The sequence below is a fragment of the Cavia porcellus genome, unplaced genomic scaffold (assembly GCF_034190915.1).
Source record: "Cavia porcellus strain 051 isolate PalLab524CR breed Dunkin Hartley unplaced genomic scaffold, mCavPor4.1 scaffold_18, whole genome shotgun sequence".
NCBI lineage: Eukaryota > Metazoa > Chordata > Mammalia > Rodentia > Caviidae > Cavia > Cavia porcellus.
The window spans coordinates 54,304,927-54,324,707 of NW_026947501.1; the positions used below are offsets into that span (position 1 = coordinate 54,304,927).

General features: G+C 41.7%; 1 protein-coding gene and 1 long non-coding RNA gene across 2 annotated transcripts in view; one reads left to right on the top strand and one right to left on the bottom strand.

Moving 5' to 3' along the window:
- The window catches only part of LOC101789014 (liprin-alpha-1-like), a 62,937-nt gene that overhangs the window by 33,228 nt on the left and 9,928 nt on the right, over positions 1-19,781 (top strand). Inside the window, exons 9-12 of the mRNA XM_063230346.1 lie at positions 2,897-3,018; positions 12,963-13,044; positions 13,145-13,345; positions 15,655-15,747. Coding sequence (XP_063086416.1) covers positions 2,897-3,018; positions 12,963-13,044; positions 13,145-13,345; positions 15,655-15,747 — 498 coding nt within the window. The remainder of the gene's footprint in view (positions 1-2,896; positions 3,019-12,962; positions 13,045-13,144; positions 13,346-15,654; positions 15,748-19,781) is intronic.
- On the bottom strand, positions 16,454-19,707 carry LOC134471366 (uncharacterized). Its single transcript, XR_010040799.1, has 2 exons — positions 17,858-19,707; positions 16,454-16,948 (listed from the first exon to the last, which is right to left on the bottom strand). It is a non-coding gene; the product is annotated as an uncharacterized LOC134471366 (long non-coding RNA).

A 19,781-nucleotide genomic window follows, 5' to 3' on the forward strand; every position in this document is an offset into this window, starting at 1 on the left:
ATCTCATGAAATATTTTTCTGAGTTAACAGTCATTCTTAGCTGATTTTAAGTGTAATTTCTAGCTATGTAAATACATTGTCTTTTGAAAGATGAACCTAAAGCAGTGATAGAGCTTTCAGTGATACAAAGAGCTTGCTGCAGCATGCACGCCATAGGTTTGCCTCCACTGACCTAAAGCCTGTTTTAAGCCATCATGTCTGGAGAACAGAGGACATTAGGAAGTCTTGACTGAATTCACACATGTATTCTCAGTCTACCTTTTCAGAGTGTTCTCCCAGGATAATAGAATGGGTAATAGTTAGGCTTGGCCATTTGAGCTCTGGCCGCTGAATCCTGGTTAATTCTCTAGTTAGCTGTGTGTCTCTGACAAAGTTACTTATCCTGTGCTTCAGTTTTCTCATCTGTCAAATGGCAGTTACAGTTGTTCGTACATCATGTGGCTGTTTTTCAGTTCAATAGAATTATATATGTGCATGTATATGTTTTATAACATGGACACAATTCCTAAATAAGTTACAATTACAGTCAGGCTTCTGAGACCTTGTTTTCTTTCCTGTTGACTGAGTGCATCCCTCAGTGCCTGAGCAAGGCCCCTGCAGAGGGTGTTCCCTTATGTGTCCAAACAAGGCAGGCTAGAGTACAGGCCTGCTCTGAGCAGGGAGCACATCAGAATCTTGGCTTTCCAGACACAGGTCTGTGGAAGCATTACTGGGACCCTGCATCACAATGCATATTGTACTGTGTGTAAGAGACTCGAAACGTTTTTTAGGAAGTTGAAGGTAGGAATATTAAAAATGCAGACTGTTCTTGTACGTGTGAATGGACTGTGGAGCTGGGAAGAGGGTGGTAAAAATCCATTTTATTTCTTTGAAGCTCAACAGGCTCCCAGGAAGGTCCTGTGAACAATCCCAGTACCAGTGACAGCAGGCAGGATGCGCTCCACAAAGCCCCAAAGAAGAAGAGCATCAAGTCCTCCACTGGTCGTTTGTTTGGCAAAAAGAAAAAGGTTCTGCCTGGACAAACTGGCAAAGAATCACCAAGACAAGGTGGGCCGGTTTTAGGCAGCTGTCCTAACTGCTGGGATTGGGAGAGCCTGAGATTTTTCCTATGTGCCTGCTGCAAGTGTCCAGTGCCCACGAGGAGTCATGGCTGAGCATTCTCCAGACAGCCCAGTGTGCCCACATGTGAACCAGAGCAGAGCAGTGGACATTCATTTGGCGTGAATGAATAACCCTCTTATATGCTAATTTATACTCTTGAACATTTATATGTGTTTGCTCGGAAGCTTACCCTTCAGAAATTATTCAGCTCTCTACCTGCAGAATCTTCTTCCTATTTGTGAAACATATAACTTTGCCATGTTAATTTACTCTTAATTTGGGGGCTTTTCTTCTTTTTTGTAGCTGTTGTTTCTGAAACACCAAACTCATCTCAGGATGCCTTCCAACTTAGCAAACTGGGAGGAAAGGATGAAAAAAATCGTCAACTTCAAAAACAGTAAGCTTTTTGTTATTTCTCCATCTCATGAAACAGTTTTCTGAGTTAACAGTCATTCTTAGCTGATTGTAAGTGTAATTTCTAGCTATGTAAATACATTGTCTTTTGAAAGATGAACCTAAAGCAGTGATAGAGCTTTCAGTGATACAAAGAGCTTGCTGCAGCATGCACGCCATAGGTTTGCCTCCATTGACCTAAAGCCTGTTTTAAGCCATCATGTCTGGTGAACAGAGGACATTTGGAAATCTTGACTGAATTCACACATGTATTCTCAGTCTACCTTTTCAGAGTTGTCTCCCAGGATGATAGAATGGGTAATAGTTAGGCTTGGCCATTTGAGCTCTGGCCGCTGAATCCTGGTTAATTCTCTAGTTAGCTGTGTGTCTCTGACAAAGTTACTTATCCTGTGCTTCAGTTTTCTCAACTGTCAAATGGCAGTTACAGTTGTTCATACATCATGTGGCTGTTTTTCAGTTCAATAGAATTATATATGTGCATGTATATGTTTTATAACATGGACACAATTCCTAAATAAGTTACAATTACAGTCAGGCTTCTGAGACCTTGTTTTCTTTCCTGTTGACTGAGTGCATCCCTCAGTGCCTGAGCAAGGCCCCTGCAGAGGGTGTTCCCTTATGTGTCCAAACAAGGCAGGCTAGAGTACAGGCCTGCTCTGAGCAGGGAGCACATCAGAATCTTGGCTTTCCAGACACAGGTCTGTGGAAGCATTACTGGGACCCTGCATCACAATGCATATTGTACTGTGTGTAAGAGACTCAAAACGTTTTTTAGGAAGTTGAAGGTAGGAATGTTAAAAATGCAGACTGTTCTTGTATGTGTGAATGGACTGTGGATCTGGGAAGAGGGTGGTAAAAATCCATTTTATTTCTTTGAAGCTCAACAGGCTCCCAGGAAGGTCCTGTGAACAATCCCAGTACCAGTGACAGCAGGCAGGACTCGCCCCACAAAGCCCCAAAGAAGAAGGGCATCAAGTCCTCCACTGGTTGTTTGTTTGGCAAAAAGGAAAAGGGTCCGCCTGGACAAACTGGCAAAGAATCACCAAGACAAGGTGGGCCGGTTTTAGGCAGCTGTCCTAACTGCTGGGATTGGGAGAGCGTGAGATTTTTCCTATGTGCCTGCTGCAGGTGTCCAGTGCCCACGAGGAGTCATGGCTGAGCATTCTCCAGACAGCCCAGTCTCCCCACATGTGAACCAGAGCAGAGCAGTGGACATTCATTTGGCGTGAATGAATAACCCTCTTATGTGCTAATTTATACGCTTGAACATGTATATGTGTTTGCTCGGAAGCTTACCCTTCAGAAATTATTCAGCTCTCTACCTGCAGAATCTTCTTCCTATTTGTGAAACATGAAACTTTGCCCTGTTAATTTACTCTAAATTTGGGGAATTTTCTTCTCTTTTGTAGCCGTTGTTTCTGAAACGGAAAACTCATCTCAGGATGCCTTCCAACTTAGCAAATTGGGAGGAAAGGATGAAAAAAATCATCAACTTCAAAAAAAGTAAGCTTTTTGTTATTTCTCCATCTCATGAAACAGTTTTCTGAGTTAACCATCATTCTTAGCTGATTTTAAGTGTAATTTCTAGCTATTGTAAATACATTGTCTTTTGAAAGATGAACCTAAAGCAGTGATAGAGCTTTCAGTGGTACAAAGAGCTTGCTGCAACATGCATGCCATAGGTTTGCCTCCATTGACCTAAAGCCTGTTTTAAGCCATCATGTCTGGAGAACAGAGGACATTTGGAAACTTTGACTGAACTCACATGTGTATTCTCAGTCTTCCTTTGCAGAGTTGTCTCTCTAGATGATAGAATGGGTAATAGTTAGGCTTGGCCATTTGAGCTTTGGCCGCTGAATCCTGGTTAATTCTCTAGTTAGCTGTCTGACAACATTATTTAGCTTAGGCTTCAGTTTTCTCAACTGTCAAATGACTGTTACAGTTGTTCATGCATCGTGTGGCTTTTTCTCAGTTTGATAGAATTATATATGTGCATGTATATGTTTTAAAACATGGACACAAGTCCTAAATAAGCTATAATTAAGGTCACTGTGGTGACTTCTATTGTTTACACAAGTGGTCCTCCAGAAGCATTTACCGTGATATAATTTTACATTTTATCTGAGATTGGATCTCTACTTTACAGTGTATTATTGAACTATAATCCTCTACTAAATCTTAAGGGGCTGAGGAGTGGAGTATAAGTGAGAGCGTACTGGCTTGACATACCATCCCTAGGCCCACATAAAGATAGATTCTGAAAATAATATATGTTCCGAATGATTTTGCATAGGGGAGCACAGGCACCAACATATCAGGGAAGTATGTACACTTCTCTGATGTAGGATTGGTTGTGTAAGCTGATCACACCCAAAACTAGAGTTATAAGTGAACTAGATAGGTTGAGACATTTTCCTAGTGAGATGATTAATAAAATATCAATCAAAAAGCTTTCTGCAACAAAATCAGACAGTATGTAATGTCTAAGAGGTACAATTTGAACTTGACAGTAGGGAAAGTTTGAAAGCCTAAGGTAAGATGGGCACACTGGTCTTGAGAAAAGGTGAAAGTTGGTGGGTTCTTGGATAAATTTGTATATGGGAAACATCAGGTGTCCACTTCTCAGTGAAGCCAGTACTGTGTGGAACTCAGAGTGCAAAGGCCCTGACACTAGTGTTGCACTCGAATCCCTAGGAACCCTTTCTGCTGGAAAGTTATGAAATCTCACTCATTTTAGTTGTCTTCTCTGAATTCATGACTGCCTTTTTTTTTTTAAACTTCTATTGGTATGTGTTTGCAGTACATAATAATCATGTTGGTTCTTGGGAGTTGATACATGTCCATGACACATTTCTATTCTTTATTTTCCACCATCCTTGTATTTTGCCAGAATCCCATTCATGCATTTCTCTTATAAACCCTTGTCATGTATACAGATTAAAAATAAGACTATTAAAAAGAAATATATATATATATAAGATATATATATCAATATCAATATATATTATATATATATATATATATATATCAAACATACCAGACTATAAGCCAAAACACATATAAAAGATGGAACACAATTGTACTAAGTCGAAGTATTCCTTTAGATATATTTTCCATGCTGAGTTACAATAACTTTTTTCTTCTATTGTCTGTCTTTTATTTCATAGCTAACTTATATATGAAGTTTTTCATATTATAATGAGTCTTTTGTTTTTTATTTTATTCATTTATTTTTTGAGACAAGAATCATACTTTGTAATTCAGGCTGGACTGAACTCACAGCAGTCCTCCTGATTTAGTTGCCCAAGTGGTGGGATTACAGGCATGTGCTACCGCACTTGGCCATAGTAACTGTTTTAAGCAGCTCAACAGTGATGACATGCCATTGCAGGTGAAATTCTGTTATGGAAACATTCTATACAAATACTCAATCTTTGGTGCTCTGTAAATAGAATTTTATAGTACCATTTAACCACAAAATCTGAACTGTGTAAAAGTCTTTTATAATAATTTAAGCAATGAGCAGTTGGCTTTGTGGAGCTTAATATTAAAGCTAGTCATTTTCCCTCTCGAAACCATGCTAAAGAAATAGTGTTGCCTAGATTTTGCCAGTGCCTTTTATTTCACGTGCTCATTTCAATGTAATAAAAACAACAGCAGCACAGCTTGATCATTCACCCCATTGCCTTCTGAAGTTTATGTTTCATGGAAGAGAAGAAATAATTTTCCTAATATGTTTGGCTATTTTGCTGGGGATGTGGCTCGGTAGTGTAGTACTCTTAGCATGCATTAAGGCCTTAGGTTCAATCCCCAGTACCACAATAAAAGCAAAAAACAGAAAACCAAAATGTTTCCCTGTTGTAAAAATTGACTTTCTAACTCTCAAGAAGTGTGTGTGCACCCTCAGGACAGGCTTTGAATTATTTGCCCAAACACATGATTAAATTGCACACCAGGCATGCATGTTTACAGGTGTGTGTGTGTGTGTGTGTGTGTGTGTGTGTGTGTGTGTGTGTGGTGGTAGGGAGGGAGATTTCTCGGTAGCAAGGAGATTCAAGTTTATGCTGCTTACTCCAAACATCTGTTGTGGCTGTTTCAAGGTGTCTAAGAATGGGTCTTTGCTCTGTACTTTATAGTTCTATGTGGGATGCATATGTGATTTCTCAACCATAGTAGAAAGTTCATAGGGAAAATTCTAAAGTAGTCATCTGACTATGGTGGGCAGTTTTGTGATATCTGTCAGATAACCTGAATTGTAATTGATTTGAAGAAAAAAAGTATTTTGTGAATACAGGGTACAGTTTAATACTTTGAGCATTATTGTTTTGTTTTGTTTTGTTTTTTTGTTTTTTTTTTTGTTTTGTTTTTGTTTTTCTGAGACAGGTCTCACTATGCAGTTCAGGCTGGCTTTGAGCTCACTTTGTAGCTCAGGCTGACCTCAAACTCACAATGATCCTCCTGCCTCAGCCTCTCAAGTGCTGGAATTACAGGCATGCACAACCACATCCAGCTACTTTGAGCATTCTTGATGTAATAAAAAACTGTTCTGTGAATACAGAGTACAGTTCAACACTTTGGTACTTTCTCAGAAATACAGTACTTCTTGTGATGAGCCCTAACTTGGCTGTAGGCCATGCTCCTTGCCGCTGAACCACTAGCCTATCACATTGACTGAAGGAGGGTTCCCAGGACTCAGTGCACATATTGACCAGCTGAACTCATGCTCTCTGAGAATTACTGGAAGAATTTGATGCTCTGCTGACACTTGAGGTGCTCAGTAGTCAATGCAACTATCAGCATGACTCAGACTGGAGTCCGTTCATCAGCTCATAGAATGCTGTGTGAAGTTTCAAAACATGGATCTCCAACTCACCTTTGTCTTTGTAGTGCTCTCCTTCCGGTTGCGTGGCATTGTGGTGCATTTGCTGTGGGAAGTTGGTTACACATGGAGCCATACTCAGTGGTACTCTGAATCATATAGTGTGGAGTGCTGGTGTTACCAGCTTTGGGTTCTCTGCTAAACTTCCCAAGAGTATATTTCTGTTTGGTGAGAAAAGTTGCTTCCATTCCTCACTTGTCAAAACAACACACTGGTCCCCAGTACTCTTCCTCACAGTGTGACTAGCATGTGAAATGTGAGCCTGAGCTGCAGCCATGAGAAAGGGTCTCCTTAGCCCTTGTGCAAGACCCCTGAAGTTGAAAAGTGTCCCATCTCTTGGAAATACAGTCATGTATTTACTATGGAGAGTTAAAGTTCTTGCTATATGTCACTTAGATAATGTTTATTCTGCAGAAACTCGCACAAGCTTCTTGAAATGAAGGGCAGCTTTACCATTGTGCTTTTGCCTACATTATAAAATATATCATAATTCATAGATTACATGACATTTTTTGTACCAGGGATCAAACTCACAACCTCACACTTGCCAGGCAGGCCCTTAAGCTGCTGAGCTAAATCCCTGGCCTTCACGTAACTTTTATTTTACGCATTTGTTCCCCAGAGAATTTAGTGTATTTTGGTCCAAGAGAATACAGCATAGCTGTAGAACACTTTCCTAGTATGCTAAAGCCCTGAGCTCCATCATTAGTATGACAGAATCTAAAATAGCTGCCTCCTCCAACAGTATGTATGTATGTATGTATGTATGTGTGCATGTATATACATGTTGGTGCTGCAGATCAAACATAGCACCTTGTGAAGGCTGGGCAAGTGCTTTACTAATGAGCTACACTCAGCCCCCAGTCTCTAATTTAAAGGCAGGAAGGTTCCCATATCAGTTTGCATTAGAGCAGATACTCTGTGTTTGTGTGTGTGTGTGTGTGTGTGTGTGTGTTTGGTTTCTTTTCCTTTTTTGGTACTGGGGATCAAACTCATGCCCTTGCACTTGCCAGGCAGGTGCTATGCTGCTGAGCTAAATTCCTGGCCTCCTTTTCTTTTTTTAAAAAAGGGTCTCACTGTGTTGTTCAGGTTGGACTTGAAATCATTATGTAACCCAGGCTGACTTTCAGCTCATAGCAATTCTCCTGCCTCAGCTTCCAAAGTGCTGGGATTACAGGTGTGTACCATCATCCTGGCATTAGAGCAGATATTATAAAAATCAACCCTGGTGTCTAGTGTTTGGTTCTATGGGAGAAGCTATAAGCTGAAGAAAAGAAGCTCTGACAATGTCAGGAACAGAGCAATCTAGTGCCCAGCCACCTTCTGCAAAGGGCCCCAGCTTGGCCTGCCTGTCACATCTATTGGGATATGATATCTCACAGCCCAGGAGCAAGCAAATATCAGAAGAAACCAAAGGGGTTTTCTTCTGGAGTTGATGGATATGACACATCAACATCTAGGATTACTGACATATTATTCAGATGCCCTTGGTGGCTATTCAGTGTGGACAGATGATGGACATTCTGCAGAGTATGCCCCCCCCCCACTGGTTACTATGTTTTTATTTGCTCTTTTTAAATTTTTCCTTTTTTTCCCCTGGGGGCTCCGTATGTAGTCCAGACTAGCCTTGAATTCATGGTAATCCTCTTGCCTTCATCTCCCACATGCTGGATTATAGATGATGCCACCATACCCAGCTTGATTACCTTGCTTGAAGCTTTGGGGCTCAGAGCTGGAAGAGTTATTATTTGGGAAGTTGAGCAAGAAAAGAATGAATGTTGCTAAAGCTTAAGTGTTTGCAGCTTTAGTAGAGGGGGAGGAAATAGGTGGTTCTCCTATTCCAAACTAATCATATGGGTAGACGGATAACCTTACCTAAGTGGATAGTCAGGTAGGTGAGTAAACACTGTGAAGCCATTTAGTTCTTGGAGGTCACAGATTTGGACAAATGGGTGTCTGTACTAAGTATGTGCAGTAGCAAGCAAAAGAGATCCAGTTTCAATACCCAGTGTAAAAGGAAGGTAGTTGTGCATATCACCAAACATTGCAAAGAGCCAGAGTAGAGGTGCGCAGAAGTGTCTGCAGGCTCCAGATTCTGCATCTTAACACAGGATCCTTCTGTACACTTTTGGGAACAACTCTCAAGAAAACTGGACTCTAATGTGCCCACCTATCGTGTTAACCAAGGTTAGGTGCCCAATCTCGTAGTCCACAAACTACCTGGTAGGGGAGGTGTAGCTACCTGTAGGTGGAACTTGGGCCAACTCCCCAGCCAGGGTCTTCTGTGTTATTTCCTAACGTCACATGACTTTTGAATGCATCATCCTACTTCTGCTACCTTCACACCACTCCCACTGCTGCATCTGGATGCAGGTGTAAGGAGGAGGAAGGATGTAAAGGCAACAGCAGTTTATACCAAGCTTCAGGTAGTGGGCCTTGTTCTTGTTTGCAGTACATGTCTGGTATGTACTTTCACAAATTACAGCTGTGCAGTGGTATGTACCTTTAATCATCCGAGCTACCTGGGAGGTCCAGGCAGGAGGGTCATTTATGATGACAATGCCATTGTTCTAGGCAACTTAAGAAACTGTCTCAAGATAAAAAGTATAGTACAAATGGCTGGCGGTTTAGTTCAATGAGTGCTTGGTTCCATCCCCAGTACCATCAAAAATAATGAAAACACCAACAAAATCATTTTTAGACTACTGAGGACATAGTTCTTACTTAGTCTATTTGAATAGGCACATAATCTAGAAGTGCTTCTGACCTACAGCAGTAGTCTTCCTCTTCCCTGGCCTGGCCAGAGCATCCAGGACAGACCCTCACTTAATATTACAGAATTTCAGATCTTTACCCAGAAATGGATTTACACTGCTTCTTGGGGTCAGTCTGTCTGTCTGTCTGTCTGTCTGTCTCTCTGTATGTTTGTCACACACTCTCTCTTTCTCTCTCTCTCTCTCTCTCTCTCTCTGTGTGTGTGTGTGTGTGTGTGTGTGTGTGTGTTTCTTGTTTCCTTAAATGAGTCATAGCAGCTCTGTAGCCAGGTTTGGTAGCTGTCTTAGTTACTTTTTACTCATTGCTGAGACAAAATACCTAAAGGCCAAGTTGGGAAAGGAAAGGTTTATTTCTTACAGTTTTTGGAGGTTTCACACACTCAGTTGGCTCCAGGGCATGGCTGGGCCACAGTTCATGGTGGCTGCAAACAGCAAGCAGGAACAGGCAAAGAGCAAGACACACCTTCTCCCTGCCATTACATTACATCCTGGCTCCACCCCTCTGTGGGTATAGCACTGACACCATCAATCCAAGCACTAACAATGAACCATCACAAATGCACAATACAAATACATGAAGCCTGGGGGCCCACACACATAAACCATGACATTCCTCCCCTGGCCCCCAGGACTCTTGTACATCCTTTATACAAAAGACATTTAGTCCACCACCAAGAGTTTCCAAAGTCTTAAGTTTCAGCATTGCTGAACAGTCCAAGTCCCATGTCTCCTCCATGATCTATGGCAAACTCTTAACTGTAACCCCTGTACAAATGAAACAAGTTTAAACATTTCTCAAATGCAAAGGCACAAAATAAACATTACTATTCCAAAAGTTACAAACAGGGGAATATAAAGCATTGGAAACAAAGCAAATCCAACATCCAGCAGGATGAACATTAAGTCCTAGAGTTCCTTGCTCTGCATCTGAAGCAATATGGTTACAAGCTCCAAAAGGCTTGTGTGATTCCACCCCCAAGGCACTTCCAGGGATTTCACCTCCTGCAGCTTTTCTCTTAAATCCTCTCTGCTTGCTTTTTGGAGCTTTCCTTGGATCGTCCATGTTTCTGGCTTTTCCAAACTTTTGGGGTCTCCACTGCACCTTTGGCTTCACCTTTATGTCTTCACAAATTGCCCTCTCAGGGGCACACAGCTTGGCCTCCCAGGCCCTTTGCAATAGAGGTAGAAGCCATCTTACCCTCAGAATTTGTGCATTTTCCTAGCACCTAAGATCAGCACCATGTGGATGTTGCCAAGGTTTGCTGCTAGCTAGAGCAGTACTCAGGCTTTTCTCTCTCTTGGCTGTAGGGGTCAGTTGCCTGGATCACAGGGCTCTGTTTAACTGATTGTGAGGAAAAGCTTCTCTATGTTGCCACCATTCTGGAACCTCATGTGGCCTGTCACCATTCTGGAAACTCATGTGGTCTCTGTCGCCATTCTGGAACCTGGTGCTCTGCAGCTTTCTCCTCTGAAAAAATTCTTTTACCTTTGCAGTGAGGCTGCACAGGGTGGGGACCTGCTTCCTGGGATGCCCCCGGCCCATCTTTCTTATTTCTCTGTTTTCCCTCAGCCATCAGAATCTCCACTGTCTTTACAATCCACAGCCTTCCTGAAATATTCTTTCTGGCCAAACTCACAGTATTGCAAATTATCCCGCTGGGCTCTTTCCTCTTGATTTGCAACATAAAGCTGGCTAAAAGCCCTCTACAGTAGCCATGCCACAGACTCAACATTTGATTGCTTTTTAATTTCTTTTTCAAGATTAATCAGTCCATTGCCCTTTGTTTCAGTCTCAGGCAAAGTCTCTGGACATGAGCAAAATGTAGACAACTTTCTGCCAACCCATAACTCACATCATGGGGAGTCCAACAATCACTGCAGTCCTTCTTCCCAGCAGAAATCTCCCAGGCCTGGTCTTTACCATCAGGCTTCCTATCAGCCTTCTGGTCTCCTGAGCTGTGACCACTATCTCCTCTACAGAACTGCCTAAGCTGCTCTAGCTCTATGCATCCAGGCAACACATCCAAACCTTTCCAAACTCTGCCCACAAGCCATTTCCAAAGCCATTTCTTGAAAAACATGGTAAGGTATAGTCACAGCAAACAACCCCATTCTTCGGTACCAAATTCCGTCTTAGTTACTTTTTACTCATTGCTGAGACAAAATACCTGAAGCCCAAGTTTGGAAAGGAAAAGGTTATTTCTTACAGTTTTGGGAGGTTTCAGTCCACACTCAGTTGGCTCCAAGGCAGGTGGGCATGGCTGGGTCACAGTTCATGGTGGCTGCAAACAGCAAGTAGGAACAGGCAAAGAGCAAGATACACTTTCTTCCTACCATTACATCATATCCTGGCTCCACTCTTATGTGGGTGTAACACTGACACCATGAATCCAAGCACTAGACAATGAACCATCACAAATGCACAATGAAAATGCATGAGGCCTGGGGGCCACAGACATAAACCATGACAGTAGCCTACTACTTCTTGTACTTAGGAGCACTCTTCTGCTGATCTGTTTCTCTGTGAATAGCTTTGCTTGTTTCAACTAGAAAATTGTTGTTGTTGTTCTTCTTCTTCTTCTTCTTCTTGTTTTTTTCTTGTTTCATCTGAGATAACACATTTGCTGCCTTCTCTGGTACAGTTACTCCCTGGTGATTGTTCCTGTAAGCTTAGTGGTAACTTAAGGAACTCTTAGTTGAAATTGTATATGAAACATTTTACTTAGGAACATAAGTTTCCAAAAGAAAGAAAAGGGGAAGAGAGACTGATTGACTGAGACTGACTAGGGTTTTTGTGTATCTGAAACATACTTGTCCTTTGTGTTCTAATGTCAGACTTACCATGCTTACAATGTTACTGTTTCACATAACTGTGTTACACAAATCACTTTTAGAGATGTTAGTATAGTAAAAGTGTGACTTGAGTCTTTAGAAATAAAGCATATATGAAACCTCAAATCACATTACGGAGTGCATGCAAGACTCACCTACCCACTTCCCTGCAGTACTGCCTTGGTATTGCATGAGTTTCTGTGCTGGTGATACATTCGGCATTGAAGGAGGTGTTGAATGGCTGGCTAAAGAAGAGATCAATGGGTTAAAACCACAGAATGACCCAGTGACTTAGCAAGTACCCATTTACTTAAAGAGCAGTGTACAATAGAAACTGTCCTCTGTTACTTGTTTGCTGTATTAGACGATAATCTTTTTGTGGTTAAAAGTCTGCATTACAGCTGGGAGTATGAAACACATCTATAATCCAAGCACTGGGGGAGACTGGTTACACAGAGTTTGAGGCCAACCTGGACTACATACATAGCAAGACTTTGTCTCAACATTCCCCAAACCACAACCACCCCCCAAAAACACTGTTTTTTAAAGTCTCTCACAAAATTAGGCACTGATGTCTCAACTGAGGTGTGGTTTCCTCTTCCTAGATACTGTTTCTTCATTGTTGAAGTAGGGTTTCATGTTTTCCCCTAATTGTCTTACTACCTTGGATATGAAAATTCTGCTTGAGTTTTATAAGTTGGTAGTAATTCTTCAATTCTCTGAAGTAATGGTGATTTGACTGGGAATCAAGAGAACTCTGTAGCATTTTTTATTTACTCAGGCATTCTCCATAGTATGTGTGTGACTGTCATTACAAGGATGATGTTAATAACATTAAAACTGTAGAAGATAAAAGTAACTGAGAATATGTGTTATACTTTTGAAAATGCTCAGAGACTGTTCCATTAACTTGTTGGATGTGTAACAGTGCTTCTTTAATTTGAATGTCTTCTTTTTCACAGGCCTGAGTTGCTGGAGGAAGCCCAGAGGCAAGGCTTACCATTTTCACAGTGGGACGGGCCAACCGTGGTTGAATGGCTGGAGGTACATCCCTTTACTACAGAGACCTATGCTACATGACACAAGCTTGTCGTGCATCTCCTGTCTCTACCTGATGTTCTGGTCTTTTCATTCTTCTTTCTAGCTCTGGGTTGGGATGCCTGCTTGCTATGTGGCTGCCTGCAGAGCAAATGTGAAAAGTGGGGCCATCATGTCAGCTCTGTCAGACAGACAGATCCAGCAAGAGATTGGCATCAGCCACCCTCTGCACAGACTGAAGCTGCGGCTGGCCATCCAGGAAACCCTGTGGCTCACCAGCCCTTCGGCTCCACCCACATTGAAAAAGGTATGTTCACAGAGGCTCTGTGTGCCCTCTGTGGAGGAGGAAGGCAGAGCCCACAAAAGCAGTAGCCTGCTAATGTTTCCGTGCTGCTTCCTAATCATACAGGGTGGTTTCAACTTAAAATTTCAGGAAAGCATAGTACAACCCCTAACTTGGAGGGGTTGAGTGATCCAAAGAAAATGTGTGAACTGCTTGTGTAAAAGTGTGGTTAAAGCCAGGCGTGGTGGCACATGCCTGTAGTTCCAGCACTCAGAAGGCTGAGGTGGGAGGATCACTGTGAGTTCTAGGCCAGTGGGTTACAGTGTGAGCAGCTTGAACTGAGTAATGAGATCCCGTTTCAGAAAAGACCAAAAAATAAATAATTAAATAAATGAATAAAACTTGGTTAGAAAGGCCTTCTTTAAGAAAGAAGGCTTTTTGAAAGGTAGAAAATTGAGTGTCACAAATGTACGTATGAATTTATCAAAACTGAGTAAGTGTAAGGACCTCTTGAGGAAGGAAAAGTTAACATTTTAAGTAGCATTTCATCCTTGAACTTTGATTTCTATTTCATAGTTCAAGCAATAATTAGTACTTGTACGGTATATAAAGGTACTTGCTAAGCAAATTATATGCGGAAAATATTGTTTTTCTTCAAGTATACAGGTAGCAAAATATACAGATAAGCCCAGGAATGTATAAACCCTTGCATACAATCCCCGGGCATAAATAAGCACCTGGCCTCGGCCCCTTGGCTATAAACTAGGTTGGGCTGCCCTTACTTTGTTGTGTGTGGCTTCTTTCCTTCAGTCTTGTGCGTGTGAGTGCATCTGCATCACTGCACATATAGGCGGGACTTACAGAGTAACTGTAATTTGTGGCAGTCCAGAGGTGCCACTGACATACAGTTGACACGCTAACAAGGGGTGGTCACCTCCCAGAAATCCACTGGTTCCTGGACAGTTCTAAGCTTCTCTTCTTTGTGGATGTCTTTTTTTCCCTACAAGAACTAAAGGAGGAAAAATGCTGAGTTTCCTAGATGCACTGTGGTTGTGTGTCACGGCACCAGCAGGTGCTCTGGGTCTTGGGAGCTGCATGTGTCTGTCCAACCATGCCTGTGCTCACAAAGATGCTGTCCACTTGGGGAGTAGTGAAGAGCCCTCAAAGAGCTTCCTGGTGACTCTTCTGATGAAACATTGGTGGTTATTAGAAGGGAAGAGCAGGCCAGCTCTTAAGTTGCAAAGTTCAGGGGTTTTTCATTTAGATGTTCAACAAACTCTTAGAGCTGTGTAGACATCCTTCTGAGCAGCAGAGCAAGGTCTGCCTACAGTAACTTTATACACAAAAAAGTGTGAAGATTTTGTTGTTAGAGAATTATGAAAATGAACAATAAGCCTTTTTTTTTTTTTTTTTTTAACGTATGGCCAAAGAACACTTTCCCTTGGTGGAATGTTTTGTAACCAGTATCAGTCTGTTCTGCAGCTATTTCCACATTAATGTGGGCTTTGTAGAAATGAAGATGCTGCATGGCTTTTTCAAAGCTTTTAAGAACCCTCTTTCAAAAGGGAGCTTCTGTGATTCAGTTGAACTATTGGCAAGGACTAGACCTCACATCAGAAAGACTCTCCATATCACCAGTTACAAACACAGAAATTGCTGTTCTTGGGGAGCTTACAGTGGGCTAGCAGAGTGGCCATCAGTCTCAGGTTTGACTCAGATGGTGACAAGTGCTTTGTTTTTGGTGTTTGCATTGTTTGGCTCTCCTGTGCTCACTATCTTGTGCCCTGGCCTCCTGGGCTTCCTCTGGCTTTGGATCATCTGCTGAAAGCAGCCACAGGAAGCCAAGGCCAGAGCATCCTGTTGTTAGCCTGTGTTGGGGTGAGACTGCTTTCTGTGTGTTTTGTTTTATTCTTTTGTTTTGCTGTACTGAGGCTTAAACCTAGTGCTTTGGGAGAGGCAGGCAAAAGCCCTATCATGAGCTATACCTCCAACATGGTGAGACTATTGAAAATACTGTCTATTGAATCATCAGTTACTGGGGAAAGTAACTTTTCAGAAATGTAAAGTATGTTCTCATCCATACTTTTAAGCATGTGATCTGGAAATTGTGTGCTGTTCTCCTTATATTCCGACCACACTGTTATTGTTTAAAAGAGGATGAGCCTGTGTTAATGATCTCTGGCTTTCTCTGTGGGTGCCTGAAATGAAAATGTGCAAAGAGTGACCTTTGCCTCGTGGCTCCTTACTGTGCCTGTGGCTCATATGTGCGTCCTTCTCCTTTCTGTCACGCTTCCCTTGCCCTGGATGTGGCTGGTGCACTGGGGTCACCTTAGACCACAGGAAATGTCTGGTTAACACATGAAGAGATGGAAACACTCGCAGCCACATCTCAGATGGTCAGTCAGCCCTGCAGCTCATGTTCCAAAGTGGGTTTCCTACTCCAGACCAAAGGGCCCTTTGTCTTTTGTTGAAAACAAAAGTTAATTTGCATTTGTTTCAAATATAATGTGTTCTTTTTAGGTTATTAGCTCATAGCGTATAGTCGTATTTGCATTTTTTAGATTTTTACAAGAATTTAGTTTATAGATTTGCCCCATTTAGAGAAGATGTAATTTGCTTCTCCTTTTGGAGAGACCTCCATTGAGCACTGCGTTGTGGTTGTCTAACGCCAACAGTCTACTGTATGAGGTTAGTTGGCATGGAAAAAGTCTGCTCCTTGCATGGAAAATTGAAATTCTTGGATTTTCATGACTTTTTGCATGAGGCATTGATACTTTGAATGTTTTTCACTCAGTCAAGGTGCATGTTCCCTGCAGAATTAATTTGCTTACACTACTAAAGTTCACTAATACTAATAGTTATGTTCTTTTACATTCCTAACAACCTAACATCAGGAAGATGAGGAGGGAAGCTGGATAAGGTTGGAGTCTTTCTATAATATTTCTTCACTCTGTAGCAACAAAAAGCAATTGAGGATGTAAACTTGTGTGACCTGCTTTAGTAGGTGTTTTTCACACCTTAATTTATTCATAGTATCATTAATGACTTGAAGAATGTAATCAAGTAAATCACAGGATTAAAGATTACATCTCATGGATAATTTTGAACATTTCCCATATGGGATCATGGAAATTACTTTGAACGAAGGTTGTTTTATTTATGAATAGAATCTTTTATACAAAGTCCCCTGGTTTAGGCAACTCCTGAGTTTATGTACATGTAGTTCGTTGCTGGGTTAGTTTTGTTCTAAAATGTACTGCTGAAAAAAATCATGAAATACACTTCTAAACCTGAAAGTTGGCACGGGGCCTTTCCCTCTATGTCTTTATATTGTTATTTGACTAAGTACTGCCCTACTGTGTTGAGTTAAAGATCTTAGTAATGGGGTTCTCAGAAATTAAGGCTTATCACTTCACAGAGATTGAATTTCAGCTGCCTAACTCTTCACTACACAGAAAGCTCTGCCCCATGTTTTACAGTGTCTGAGTCAGATGACTTGGTTAAATTCCCAGCATCCCTCTGCCCTCTTGGGTCTTTGGTGGGCACAGTGCAGTACCAGGGGACTTGTAGTTCTTCAGCTTTTCCCAGGGGCACGGTATTCGGGGGCTCAGAAGAGTTAGCATATGTCTGAAAGCAAGTATAAATGAGTTAAGATTAGAATTTGCTGATTCCAAGATGATGCTTGAAACAGTTGCTTCTGTTTGCATTTCTAAAGGTTATTCAGTTATAGCACTTGGTTGTTTGTTTTGTTTGTTCATTTGAAAAAAAGAGAGGTGGAACTTGGTGACACATATGGGTCATCCCAGGACTTGGGAGGTTGATCAAGCATGTTTGTTGCAAATTTGAGACCAGCATAGGCTACATAGTGAGTTCAAGGTCAGCCTAAACTACATAGTAAAATCCTGTCTCAAAATTACAAAAAGTTTAGAAACAAAAACTAAGAAGAAAGAGAATAGCTACTAACTGGGTTTCCCTCCCTGGGTTTAGATACTCCCTGCCTCTAGAATCGCTTAAATTCACCTAGTTAGAGGTCTCTCTACAGGACCAACAATGACCATCAGTGAATTAAGCAGTGCATTTCATAATTACGTAAGTTTCAATATATTCCAAAAGACAAAGTAGAATATGGTCACCACTTCAATATGAAATAGCATCAGAGACATAAAGTGTAGTTGAATAAGCTTAACATTTGCTTTTTGCAGTGACCATATAAAAGGGGCCCATGCAGAAGATTCCAGATTTACCCCACATGCAATGTTCTGCAGAAGCTTGGTGCACTTTGCCACCATCCTTTCCCAGACAGAGCTGCTAGGACAGAGCTATGCTAGCACAAAGCATTGTGCTTTGCCCGTGCTGGCACTGGGTGGCCTCGCTCCTGACTGAGCTTTGGAAGGAACACTCAAGTGTGGTCAGAACTGTTCGCATATCAGATGTAAGTTATGACTGGCTGTGTAAGAAGGCTGTGCCAGCTGCCAGGAGCCATTAATGAGCAGGACAGCTGCAGTCCCACTCTCATGGAGCTCGCATTTTACTGACCTTGAGACTGAGCGTGACTTGTCCATGCTTGGAGCATGAGGTCCCTTTGCACACTTCTTCAGAAGGCTGTGGTGGCAGCCAGGGAGAGGAGGAGGCTCTCCCTCAAACTGAGTCTGAGCTGTCAGAATCTGCATTATCAGCAACTGCAAAAGTAGTAAACAGAGATATGGAGGGTTTGCTTCCGCACAGCTTTTTATTTGGAAGATTTCTTCTACTCATTAGAAGAGAGCATAGTCAGCAGGCCAGAAAACATCAAATATTCAGGCTGTGAATCCCAGGCCCATGAAAGTATGACTCAAAGGACTGCATCATGGTAACATTGTTAGGTATCTTAATGGTTACCATAGTGGTATATTTGTCACTCATCATTTAAAGAAAGTTATGAAATCTTTTCTGTTAGAATTGGAACATTCCTCTTAGCTGAGCCATCCCTTGTATCTTGACTGGAACAAATAAAATACTAGAGTGGAATCCATTGTTCTAAACCAAACATGGAGGCCATGCATGGTGGTTTATGACTGTAATCCCATAACTCAGGAGGCTGAGGCTGGAAGATATCAACTTAGAGACCAGCCTGGGCCTAGTGAGACCCTGTTGTAAGGGGTTGGGGATGTAGCTCAGGTTAGAGTGCTTGCCTAGCAGGTATGAAACCCTGAGTTCAAGCCAGGAGAGGATGGATGGGAATGGATAGTTTTTATTTTAAAGGATTCCTCAATGTACCTTAGGATTCCTGTGAATGTAATTTAATCTTCCTTAGCTGGAGAGCATAACGAACCATTCTCTGTGAAGTGGTTGTATATCATGTCTATTTTTCATTGTACAGACCTTGGACATATTCTGTTGAATTGGTTGCTAAGGATTTTATGCAGTTTAGTGCCATTATATAAGATACTTCTAAAATCTCAATTTCCAGTTCATTTTGTATATTTAGAAATGTTAATTTTTGTGTATTCATTGTATATTCAGCAGCTTTGCTAAATTCATGTATAAATCCTAATAGCTATTTCATAGACTTTTTCAACAATGATAATCGTGTCATTTACTAATAAAGAGAGGTTTATGTCTTTCTCAACTCATGCCATTTTTATGTTTTTCCTGCCATTACAGTGGCCAGGTCTCCAGCACAGCCAAACATAAACGGTGACAGTGGACACCCCTTGTGCTTCTTTCCGTTCAGGGAGACATTTGGTCCCTCATTGTGAGGTTTTTAGCTGCAGGCTTTTGGTAGATGACCCTTAATAGATTGAGGCGGTGGGTCTTTCGTCCTAGAATGCTGAGTTTCATAACTGAATGATGGATCTTGTGCCACATAAGGTATTATGAGACATGGCTTTCTTTGCTGATCTCGTAATTGGGCAAATTTCATTGATTTTTTTTTTCCTCCTCAGTTGGTGAACCAACCTATTCCTGAGTCAGTAAACCTACTTACCATGATTCCTTATTTTTGGTGTAGTGCAGACTAGTCCCAAACTCGAAATACTTTTGTCTCAGCCTCCTGAGTGCTGGGTTTACAGGCATGCACCACCATACCACACCACAAAAAAGTACGTCCTGAAGCCAGATGTGATGATGCACCCCTGTAGTTGCCAAAACTCAAGAGACTGAGCCCAGAAGTTGGCTGTTATAATGTCCTATGACAATTGGGCATTAAACTAAGATGGACATCATACTAAGAGTGGCATCAATATCTCTTTGCATAGGGAGTGCTTGTGCATAGCCACTGCACTCAATCCTGGTAATATAATGGGAATCTCTGTCTTTAAAGGTTGTGGGGAGGGGCTGGGGATTTAGCTCAGTGGTGCAGCACCTGCCTTGCAAGCATGAGGTCCTGAGTTCAATTCCCAGTACCCCCCCCCAAAAAAAAAAGAAAGGAAAAAGTGTAAGTTATATCTGGGTCAGATTGATTGACAGTATTGTTTTTGTC